The sequence below is a fragment of the Puma concolor genome, chromosome D3, assembly GCF_028749965.1.
Source record: "Puma concolor isolate L17-30 chromosome D3, mPumCon1.1.hap2, whole genome shotgun sequence".
NCBI lineage: Eukaryota > Metazoa > Chordata > Mammalia > Carnivora > Felidae > Puma > Puma concolor.
In genome coordinates, this window is record NC_141678.1 from 66718678 (window position 1) to 66731078 (window position 12401).

Genomic DNA, 12401 nt, shown 5'->3' on the forward strand with positions numbered 1-12401 from the left:
TCTAGTAAGTGGACTAAGCTCTTAGATAACAAAAGTAAATCTTTAAAACTCTTAGTAAAATATATAATTATCTTTGTAGACTTTAAGGTAAAAATTTCTTAAATAAGACCAAAAATACCATAAAAACTGACCAACTTGGTTATAATTATAAACCACTGCCTATAAAAGATATGTTAAAGAAAATTAACAATGAAAAGATATTAACAAATGTTCCTAATTCTATTCATTAATATGTTCTTTCTCAATCTTTGTCCCAATCTTTCAGACCTCACTTACCAGTTTTACTTCCTTGGGAATTTTAGTTGTCCTGTTCTTTTCTTGCCTACAGTACATTTTTATATAGATCAGTCTTCTTGGCAGACAAGCCAGCGAGGCTCTTCAACATTACCACATGTGAACTCTGCTACATATCCAGTTACCTAGTTTATGAATTCTTCTTTAATCAATCACAAAGCACTCTAGAAACTTGCAAAGAGATCAGTCTTGAATAATCTAGGCCTGCTAATCTGAATAACATTCAAGTAAATTAGCTAAAGTATGCTTACCAATTCCTCTAATTAATTTCAGTTCTTTTAAAAGAATCGTTCAAACTACAGAAAACCACCAAGCAATACGGAACCTTTATTTTTAACGTAATTTCTGTACATCTGGAGTATGACAGTAATCCTTTTACAAATGGAACTGATTACTAGAATAAACAATGACAAAACCAAACTGGTATTTGATGTGAATCCACAGGGAGTTTAAGCTTCAAATCCAGCCAAGAAATTTGTCACAATCTCTTTCAGCTTTGCATCTGACTGTTCTGAGATCTTTCCATCAGTCCTATTCGGAAATAAAAAACAGTTCATCAGTTCAGACCTAAACAAAAATTCAATGACTAACTACAAAACTCAAAAGAATTTTACCAAGACTTTGTATCTTAAAAATTATAAAAAAGAGGCTACCGATTGTGTTCATACCTGATGTTGCCCAACAGAGCTTGGTGCTGGCTGATAACATGAGCCAAGAAAGCATGCTCAAACTTTGTGATCTTGCTAGGCTCCAATTTATCAAGATATCCTCTCACACCAGCATAAATAACAGCCACTTGTTCTTCAATAGCCATGGGAGCTGAAAACAAACAAAACAATGCCAAGTGAGTTGCTCAAATAAATGCCATATTAACAAAGTCAGAGAAACTTACCTTTTCTTCCAATTATGAACATGTCTCCTCCATATCACCTGCTCTCACATTCTCTATGAGAAACCCCACATTAATACTCTCCCACTTCTGTCCCCAGGAAAAATTTTTTTCCTTATATTTGCAAGCCTTAAAGTGTTATCTTTGGGCATATTCCATAAACACGGTTTATCATCTGGCAGTATTTATACTGTTTGAGACATAAATAAGTTGCCGACATTTTATAGCAAGGTAAACACATACTAACATTCTTTTAAATATGCCCAATTCCATTCTCTCAAAGCCAACACGGAAAGGGGCACAGGAAGGGATCTGACAGATTTTAACTCTCAAAAGTAGTAAGTATATTTTAGTAAGTTTTCCTTCAAATAATGACAATACCTGCAATACAAGTATAATAGGCATTGATCACATTCAAAACACTCCATCTTGGGGCACCTGGGTGGCTCAGTCAGTTAAGCATCTGACTTCAGCTCAGGTCATGATCTCACGGTCCATGAGTTTGGGCCCCGCGTCAGGCTCTGTGCTGACAGCTCAGAGCCTGGAGCCTGTTTCAGATTCTGTGTCTCTCTTTCTCTCTCCTCCCCCGCTCATGCTGTCTCCCTCTTCTCAAAAATAAATAAACGTTAAAAAAAAAAAATTCAAAACACTCCATCTTTAATGAAAGGTAACAGTATGTATCGTAGCTTACGTAGGGAGCTGTATGATATTCCCAGGCCCTAACACACAGTAGGAACTTGATGACATGAAAGAACAACTTACAATACTGTCCTTGCTTCAGCAACTCAGTCAATCGCACACCACGACTCAAGAGTTGTTGCGTGGCAGCGTCAAGGTCAGAACCGAACTGGGCAAAAGCAGCAACCTCACGATACTGAGCCAATTCCAGCTTCATGGTACCTGCCACCTGAAATACAGAAATGGTTAAGTCATGAAATACAAAAATACTTAACTTCATTGACAAAGAACAAATACATTGTGATTTTAAACTAAAGACACCCCATCTCCTTGACAAAGTGATGCAAATTACCTGCTTCATGGCCCTGGTTTGAGCAGCAGATCCGACACGGGACACAGACAAACCAACGTTAATGGCAGGGCGGATACCTTTGTAGAACAATTCTGTTTCCAAGAAGATCTACATCATACAGAGAATACACATGATAATGAGCTTAAAGAAATCAAGTATTTTCAAAGTTAAGTCAAAAAACTGAAACCCAGGGCACCCGGGTGGCTCAGTCGGTTGAGCGTCCGACTTCGGCTCAGGTCATGATCTCAGTCCATGAGTTTGAGCCCCGCGTCGGGCTCTATGCTGACAGCTCAGAGCCTGGAACTTGCTTCGGATTCTGTGTCTCCCTCTCTCTCTGCCCCTCCCCTGCCCCTCCCCTGCTCATGCTCTGTCTCTGTCTCAAAAATAAATCAAAACATTAAAAAAAAAAATTTTTTTTTTTAAAAACTGAAACCCAACATCTCCAAAGAAGAATGTTGTCTTCTTCTCATAGTAAAGAGTCCCTCCAATCTTTCACAGCCCATATCAAACTACATATTCTGTTGGTAAGATTAAAAGATGTGAGACGAAAAAAAAAAACAGATTATGAATTTATATTAAAATATATGCAGATAAAGTGATAGGACCTCTGAGATTTGCTTCAAAACTACCTAACACGGAAAATAGTAGTGGCTATAAATGAAGCAAAAATGAGGTCCACTATACCACGAATTGAAATGGGTGAGAGAGATGTGGGGTTCATTATACCCTTCTCCTTACTTTTCTATATATTTGAAATTGTCCACAATAAAAAGTAAAAGGCATTTAACAGATCGGTTCATAAACACCAGCCTCAACCAATGCCTTGAAGTCATCCAAAGCTTTTACATTTATTTAAGCATAAAATACCTGTCCATCAGTGATGGAAATGACATTTGTTGGAATGTAAGCAGACACATCACCAGCTTGTGTTTCTATGACTGGTAAAGCAGTCAAGGAGCCACCGCCAAAAGAATCGTTCATTTTCGCCGCTCTTTCTAGCAGACGAGAGTGTAGGTAGAACACATCACCAGGATAGGCCTCACGACCAGGGGGTCGGCGGAGCAGCAGAGACATCTGACGATAAGCAACAGCCTAGAGTATAGAAAAGGGTTATGAAGTTTAGTTATTAAAAGCTAAATTTGTCACCTTCCATTGTGGTGCAAACACGCAGATTCTAAAAATATATATACTCTGACCTGTTTGGATAAGTCGTCATAGATGATCAGAGCATGTTTGCCATTATCCCGAAAATACTCTCCCATGGAACAGCCAGAATAAGGAGCCAGGTACTGAAGTGGAGCAGCATCAGAAGCAGTAGCTGAAACCACGATGGTGTACTTCATGGCATCTGGGAAGAAGATAAATTTTCAGTTTTACAAGATTATTAATGTTTTGATTTTAGAGACTACTATAATAAAAATTAAGTGCTTCACTAAGTCATCTATCAAAGTCAGGTTAGTCAGAACTTCTAAATGGCACCTACTTTAAAGAAACTGACAAAAACCTTAAAATGTATCATTGTTTTACACTATTTTCACTTGTTTTTACTTATTGAATTACATGAGAAATTTCAATTCATTAGGGAGTAATTAAAACCAGTCTTCATTCAGTAGAAGCTATCCTAAGATTAGCAACAATAGGACTCCCACCAAACAATAATAAGATTGAACAACTTCTTTTCTTATAAACAAACTCTACCTCCAACATGGGGCTCAAACTCACAACCCTGAGATCAACAGTCACATGCTCTACCAACTAACTGAGCCAGCCAGTTGGACTGGCCCCAGGACTAAAGTTCTTTAATACCTGCATCTGTAAGTCTCTTCACCAACTGGGCAACAGTGGACCTCTTCTGACCAATAGCAACGTAGATACAGTATAGCTTCTTCTTTTCATCAGTTCCATCGTTGAAACGTTTCTGGTTAATGATTGTGTCAATAGCAATTGAGGTTTTGCTTTAAAAAGAGAAAGTAAGCATGAATCTTAGTAAATACTTCAAAAGTTTTCGCAACTTAAAAGTACTACTGCTAATGCTCATCGCATTCCATTCTCCCTATTATATCTAAAGCATTTACCATTCCAAGCCTGAAAAGTAACCTTTCCACAAGCATATTTTAGTTAGAACTTTTAACAAGCTTTACCCAGTCTGACGGTCACCAATAATCAGCTCACGCTGACCACGACCAATTGGCACCAAGCTATCCACAGCCTTAATGCCAGTCTGCATTGGCTCACGCACAGAAATTCGAGGAATGATCCCAGGGGCTTTCAGGCCAACTCGCCTACGGGTCTTGGAACCAATTGGACCCTGGTAAACAATAAAAAGTGTCCCCAGAACAATCAGTTTTGATGTCTGTTAGAGGCTACAATCACATCTAATAAATGTTAAACGTACCTTTCCATCAATGGCATTACCAAGGGCATCTACGACACGGCCCAACAGCTCCTCACCAACTGGAACATCCACAATGGCTCCTGTTCTCTTCACAATATCTCCTTCTTTAATCAGTTTATCATTGCCAAACACGACAACACCAACATTGTCAGGTTCCAAGTTCAGAGACATACCCTACACAAAACACACAATCAAACACCGACAAAACTTTGGTACTTGTTCCCCATACATTAACACTACATATTATGAAAATACCTAGTAAAAAAAAAAAAAAAAAAAAAAAAAGTCTTGTCCTTTAGATCTGGTTTACCCAAGTATTTTTCCAACACCCTTCTTTGGTCAAAACTGCATTATGATAAGCCTAACATGCTCCTTTATCACATCCTCAAAGAACTAAAAGAAGAAAAAAAAAAAAACCTCAACAGGTTAAGCTTATTTCACTGCATTTCTTTTGTTTATGGCTTTTGAACTGGGTGATCAGTATGAAATAAAATCATCAACCCGAAATTTTAAGACACAGTTAATTTACATCTTTTTATCTGTGAGAAGTTCCATACACAATTTAAAGAATTACCTACTGAGAACTCATCAGGTTAGTAGACAGTGAAACTCAAACAAGCTACTCAAACAAGAACAAAATGCCATAATGTAACAATGATGGGTCATCTCTCCTCATTATAAACTTATTTCAAAATGGTAAGATTTTTAGGTCCCTGATCATTACTAAGGAAAAAGGTTATTCCAGGAACAGAGTCTGGTCAGTAATGAAAGCTTTGTAGAAGTACTTGGAACAAATACAGAGGAATATCATGGAATACCACTGGATGTACAAAATCTTTAATCTAAATCTTCAGATATTCAATACAGCAGTCACTAATCACATGTGGCTATTTAAAATTTGAATTAACACCATCTTACAAAGTCAGAGAAACTTACTTTTCTAACACATCTCTATACATCACCTACTCTCTGTGAAAAACTCCACATTTTACACTCTCAACAGCCTCACATATGTAACAGTTACTACATTTACAGCAAAGACACAGTATTTCCATCATTGCAGGAAGTTCTATTAGGCATTACTAAACTCTTAGATCTTAAAAGCTAAACAGAAACTCAGAGTTCATTAATTTCACCTCAACTTTCAAAACTATGTTAATACACATACACTGAAGATATGGGAGATTACATTTTTAGCCAAAGACTAACACCCTGGATAAAACTTTTGGCTTTGTAATTATTCTTCCACATCAAGGCTCTTTTTCCACACTGGACACTACCCAGAGGACCAAGACTGTCTTCTCCCATGTGTGGGTAATCCTACTCCCCCTGGTCCACCCATATCACACTCTGCTTTCCTCAGAAAACAACTAGGTTCAACCTAATGGAAAGTAGATTTCTATCAGAGAGCTTCTGATAACTACACTACCCTACCTCAACAATAATACATCTACTCTTACTAGAAATACAAACTCAATGACTTTCAACTTTCCACCAGAAATGAATTTAAAGTTATCTAATGCTTTTGTATAAGATGACGTTAATGGCTGCAAAGAGTATACCATTCTTAGAATCCAGATGAACGTTTACTCAATATATATTTTAGCACTAGTGGCTCCAACTGATATATACATCAATCCTTAGAGTAAAAACTTTGGTAACTAAAACCCTTAAGTTTATTCTTTTCACAACCTATGATAATCACTAAAACAATGAACAAGTTGAGATTTAAAGTTAAACAAAAAAACACTAGCACAATCTCTGAATTACTAATGAATAACTCAGAGACCAACCCTAAACCACCAAAATCTCATTTTATAATTTACCTTTAAACCTGAAGAAAACTCCACCATTTCTTCTGCCTGAACATTTCTCAGCCCATGTACACGGGCAATACCATCACCAATGCTTAGGACACGCCCAGTCTCCTCAAGGTCAACAGAGGTATCAGCTCCAAGAATGCGTTCTTCAAGGATAGAGGACACTTCGGCAGTGCCTATTGAGAGGAAAATTCCATTGCAAAAATAGCCTGGTCTCAAGATTTTAAAACCCACTTCCTCAACAATGTAAAAACTATAGTTTTGTAATCACAATAACCAAATTACTCTAAGATGTAATATAATATACTTGGCTCTATTCGAAAAAGCTTAGTACCTACCATTACTATAAAAACAAATCCAAGTGATTAAGAATCTGTATCTATGTTGAAACCAGACTTTTTGGCTAAACTCTATAGGAAGTTTAAAAATACAATCTATTTTTTAAAAGCAACTGTTAACAAAGTATAAATATCTTTCTTTTTAAAAACATGCAAATACTATTCTTCATCTTAGCATGTGGGAGATTTACAGATTCACTTTTTTTTTTTTTTAATGTTTATTTATTTTTGAGAGAGCGAGCAAGCAAGCTGGAGAGGGGCAGAGAGAGGGAAACACAGAATCTGAAGCAGACTCCAGGCTCTGAGCTGTCAGCACAGAGCCCAACATGTGGTTGAACTCACGAGCTGTGAGATCATGACCTGAGCCAAAGTCAAATGTTTAACCTACTGAGCCACCCAGGTGCCCCTATGGATTCACTTACTTAATTTTTAGTTCAAAAGCTCCAATCACATCTCCAAAGGAATTCCCTAACCTACAGCATCTTCCTATGCTCACCTCCCTACTTCTCTATCCTATTTGCAATGTGTAAATTTATAGATTGCCATATATAGATTAGCAGCTATCACCGTCAAAAAACAAAGGTAAAAACTGCTTACTTTTTTCTAATTTTTTTTTGGAGAAGAAAAAGAAATCTTTCATAGTTCAGAACGGATGCCCAGCACCTGATATGTGTACTTTCTGTTTCCACCCAAGGGATATTGTATCAGAGAAAAAAAAAGTTGTAGGGGTGCCTGGGTGGCTCAGTCAGTTGAGCACTGGGACTCTTGTTTTCAGCTGAAGTCATGATCCCAGGGCTGTGGGACTGAGCACCGCAGCAGGCTCCGCACGGAGTATGGGGCCTGCTTAAGAAGATTCTCTCTCTCTCTGCCCCTCTCCCCTGCTCCTACACATGCTCTAAAATATCTTTTTAAATAAATGAAAAAAGAAAACAAAAAAAAAGGAAAGAGCTAGTAACATGATAAAATATTTCACTAGAACAAGAAAACCTACCAAGATAGGGCTAAATGGCACATTATGGGCTAAGAATCTGGGATTTGTGGTAACTAAATTTGAAAGAAAAAATTAACAGATGAAAATAAAAAACCCCAACAGTTATGTTACCTATGTAACTTATTTTTTCACTTATTGACAAGACAGTAACTGTGGGGTATGTACACTTAGAAATACTGACTTACCAGTCTTCTGGAGACATGTGTTAGAGGCATGGAGGTTCCTTGCAGCAATGAAGGATGATCCCAAAGCATTTTTGGAGACCTAACACATAAACATTTTTAAAAATATGATTAAAAAAAAAGCTTTTATAAAACTGGCAAGCTTAAACAAATGTTGGCTTACTCTGATCACGTTATCAGTGAAAATATTAATTATATCAAAATATTTTGCTTAAAATTGGAAGACTATTAATCATATAACAAAGTAGCTTTTGACATATGAGAAAATCTATTATGCAGCTCCTGGCAATGCTATAAGTACTCTATAAAAAGCAAATTTTAAAAATGCAGTCATGCAGTCTAGGGGCATCTGGCTGACTCGGTTGAGCACGTGATTCTTAATCTCAGGGTCGTGAATTCAAGTCCCAAATTGGGCATGGAGCCTACTTTTAAAAAAATAGTAACGGCCTATTTTTAAAAGCAACAGTTACTAAATTATCTTTTCCTTTAAAGGCACCAGTTGATATTATTTCATCTTTAGATATATTTCAGTTGAATTGTGAAAATTCTCAGTAAGATAAATTGCTTTCCAAAAGGGGCAAATATCAATAACATATCCTATTTTACTTAAAAAAAACCAACAAACAAACAAAAATTGAGTTGTAAATGTTAGAGTTTGATTAGAAACTAAGTATGGCTGTCTACTCTTTTTTTCCTGCCTTTGACAAAGCCTATAGCAATCTGGACCCCCTCCTTCTCCTTCAAGTTGTAATGCCCTAATTCTGGTCACTGGCAATTCTAAATCGACTACTTTCTCTAGGACCAGATGAAATCCATTAAAAATGCTCTTTGATACCAGTTCCATTATGACAACAAAGTATGTTTATTTCACCTTTGAAACTGAGATTATGTTTAACATGGAAAAAATAAGTAAATGTAAGCCTTAACTTCAAGGGCGATAAGTAATGAAGGGAGAGCATTGACCTTCACAGGCATTTTCTAACCTATGTTCTATCTTACTTGAGTTCTCAATCACTGTCTAACGATTCCTCAAGGACAAAATCTTAAAACATGTCAAAGTACCACAACACAAAGCAGTCTTTCTACCTGAGGCAATTTAGGATTCGCTGCTATCACTGCTGTCACGGTATCTGCCACATGAAATGCACATTTGCGCTGTGTTTCGCTACTGTTTCAATATTCAGCACTAAGAGATGGCCTACTGAAGTATTCAGAAAGGCACCTTCATTTATTGCTTTCCCCTGAACCGACCTCCGGGCAGAGGTGAAATGCCGGGGCCCGCTGACCTTCATACAATGTCAGGCTTCCTTAAACCGCTTCAACGAGACATAGCAACAGTGCTCTGACCTTCAGTGGCACAGTCCCGAAGAATCAGCGGAGACAAGCCTCGCCGTTTCAGAGCAGGCATCGGAGCTAGAGCTCCAACACTGACCTTCACCCAAGGCCCCTCTCGGGCAGTACTCAGCTGAAGTCGGGAACCCTCCCCGAGACCCTATCTCTGGACAGCATCGAGGTCAGCACCTCCCCCGCACCGCTCTGCACCGTCCCGCGCGGATGGCCAGCAACAGGCCCTTGTGCCTCCTCCCTGCCCAGCCCGAGCAGCCAACAGTGCAAGATGGCGGCGCCCGCCAGCCCCTCACCCTCCTTGCAGAAAGAGCTCTCGAGTCAGCACACCACCAGCCACCTGCCGGGTCACTTCCCTCCCGCCGGTTGCCCGCACTCACCAGCCCGGCCCGCCTAGGCAGGGCGCGGGCCACGGCCGCGGCGACGCGCACGGACAGCATCTTTGTAGCTCTACTTAGGGTGGTTCCTCCGCAGCGGCAGCCTCCAGACTGACTGGGACAAAATGGCTGAGCGGCAAGGAAGGTCAAGGCAGCCGGTCCACCTGACCCGGAAGTCCCGCCCCTCGTGTTCACCTCCGGACGCGAATCTGCCTTTTAGAGGAGGACTGGGGGTGGAGTTGCTTTTTTTAAATATTATTTTTAGATTTAAACTTAAAAATGAGTGATTAGACCTTTGCCAGCTTCGGTCCAGGCATTCGTCACACATTTATTTTGGCCTACTGAGTCGACCTTATGGTTGCCCCTGGCGACCATGTGGGTAGCGGAACCTGCTATGATGCGGCGCTCAGGCCCGGTTCCGACAGGGAGACGGTGTTGGCGTCACCCTGTACCTGGCGCGGCTGGTTTGAAGGTGACAGGAGGTTGAATGGGGAGGGGGGGGAGGAGGTCCGAGATTACAGCTATTAAAGCCTTGGTGCTGTAGCAACGGTAAACAATTATCACCCTGGGCTTGCCGAACTGGTGAATGCGAAGATCGCTGGCCCCACCCCCAGACCCTCTTAAAATCGATAATTTGGAGGAATCTTAATTTTTGACAGGCACCCACACCATTCTAGGTGATCCAGTACGCGCTCAAATTGGAAAATCGCAGTTCTTTTAGATTCTATCTAAATGAATACTGTATATTAGAACAATTTTTTAATGGTAACAAACACAATTCAAGAAGAGTGGTTGCCAATTCTACTGAGAGTGGACCAGAATCAGAAGTCCCACCACAGACTGGACCAGAAGTCAAGGTTTCCTCTACCAGCAACTAGTTTCATGACAGCAGGGACTATGCTTTTAAATTTGGAATGCAATGGAAATGAAGAAAAAAACCTTTTCTATATCTACACATTAAGATTGGGGCAGGGGTGCCTAAGGGGCTCAGTGGGCTAAGCATCTGACTTTGGCTCAAGTGATGATCTCAGGTCATGATCTCATAGTTCGTGGGTTCTAGCCCGGTGTCAGGCTCCATGCTGACATCTGGGAGCCTGAAGCCTGCTTCAAATTTGTGTCTCCCTTTCTGCCCCTCCCCAGCTGGTGCTCTGTCTCTCTCTCAAAAATAAACACTAATTATTTATAATTATTTATAAAACACTAGATATATATAACATATATTACTATATTATATATTATATACATAATTTATAATATATATATAAATATGGGACAGAACTGGGGCTCCTGGGGTGCCCTGTCACTTAAGTGACTCAGTCCGTTGAGTGTCTGACTTTGGCTCAGGTCATGATCTCATGGTTAATGGAATCCAGCTCTGTGCTGACAGTGAGGAGCCTGCTTGGGAGTCTCTCCTCTCACTCTGCTCTAGCTTATTTGGACTTTCTCTATTTCTCTCTTTTTCAAAACAAACATAAAAAAAAAAAAGATTGGGGCAGAACTATCCCCATACATACACATGCAGAATTTTTATTGAGATTTTTTGTGATATGTACAGAATTGGGGGGGTAAGATACGGGGTATTTTGTGATAGTAAAACTATTAATATTGCCTTCACTTGTAAGTGTTCTGAGAAGCATCTTTCAGCTTCATTTGCCAAATCCTGGATTACACCTAAAACCTTAATTTGGGTAGGGCATATGAATATCTGGGTTGAAAGGGTCATTTCCTAAAAGATGGCTTGTAAATGTATGGTCAGCAATCCCTTTCCCTAAAATTCTACTCTATTTTCAAGGTGAGCATCCTTCTCCTCATGGGTAATAGTAGGCTAACAGAAAAAAAAAATGGTTTGTAAAAACAACAAAGTTGGAGGGTTATTTTGTGAAATTTGTAGTGATGAAAGTGGACAAAGGGCATAAAGATAACTTTTTCCCATTCAGGGGCTGTACCATCTTACCAGATATTTGGTTACTGAGCAGAGATATATTTGAGTAAAACAAAAAGAATAAACAAGCCATACAATATAGTATTCACTAGTTAATAAAATTCCTTTGAAAAGAAAGGTTTTGTCATTTTAAATATGCACATGACTTAGAAGAAAGATATTTAGTGGTAAGACTACTCCACAATTTGGTCTTAAACCACATATATCAGGCAGTCGAGTACACGGTCTACCTTTCCTGGTGTAACAGTATATTACAGGAGGTTGCAGGCAACAGTGTGGTCTAACTAGCCTTCAAAGATAAACACTCAATCGGAACCAGAACATTATGGTCAGATTCTAGCTTCTACTACCTAATCTTGGTCAATTCATTTAATCCGTGTGTGTGTGTGTGTGTGTGTGTGTGTGTGTGTGTGTGTGTGTTTTAACATGAAAATAGGTAAAATTTGTTCATCTATTTTTACCAGCTACTTGTAAAAATGAAACTAAAGGCATGCCTGAGTGGCTCAGTTGGCTAAGTGTCTAACTTTGGCTCAGGTCATGATCTCATGGTTCATGGGTTTGAGCCCTGCATTGGACTCTTTGCTGACAGCTCAGAGCCTGGAGCCTACTTCAGAATCTGTGTCTACCTTTTTCTCTGCCCCTCCCCTGCTCATGCTCTATCTCTCTTGAAATTAAATGAACATTAAGAAAGAAAATTTTAAAAAAAGAATTAAACTGAAATAAAACAGATAGAAAACTATATATTGCTGTGTAAATATAGAGAACCTCTCTTCGTGTTAACTACAGGATGGAGAATTCT

General features: G+C 39.2%; 1 protein-coding gene across 1 annotated transcript; it reads right to left on the reverse strand.

Moving 5' to 3' along the window:
* Positions 1-601: 601 nt before the first annotated feature.
* On the reverse strand, positions 602-9818 carry ATP5F1A (ATP synthase F1 subunit alpha). Its single transcript, XM_025931365.2, has 12 exons — positions 9664-9818; positions 7943-8021; positions 6435-6604; positions 4609-4782; positions 4355-4521; positions 4020-4168; positions 3410-3561; positions 3081-3305; positions 2214-2321; positions 1946-2090; positions 963-1113; positions 602-825 (listed from the first exon to the last, which is right to left on the reverse strand). Exons 1-12 carry the CDS (start codon positions 9721-9723, stop codon positions 744-746), a joined length of 1662 nt encoding a protein of 553 aa, XP_025787150.1. The 5' UTR covers positions 9724-9818; the 3' UTR covers positions 602-743.
* Positions 9819-12401: the final 2583 nt, after the last annotated feature.

Bases quoted from the DNA above. Each gene is read 5' to 3' on its own strand.
- ATP5F1A (XM_025931365.2), bottom strand. From the start codon at position 9,723: ATGCTGTCCGTGCGCGTCGCCGCGGCCGTGGCCCGCGCCCTGCCTAGG. The intron at 4,522-4,608 runs GTACGTTTAACA...ATTGTTTACCAG, and splicing joins GTAATGCCATTGATGGAAAG to GGTCCAATTGGTTCCAAGAC. The intron at 1,114-1,945 runs GTAAGTTGTTCT...GTTTGTTTTCAG, and splicing joins GCTGAAGCAAGGACAGTATT to CTCCCATGGCTATTGAAGAA.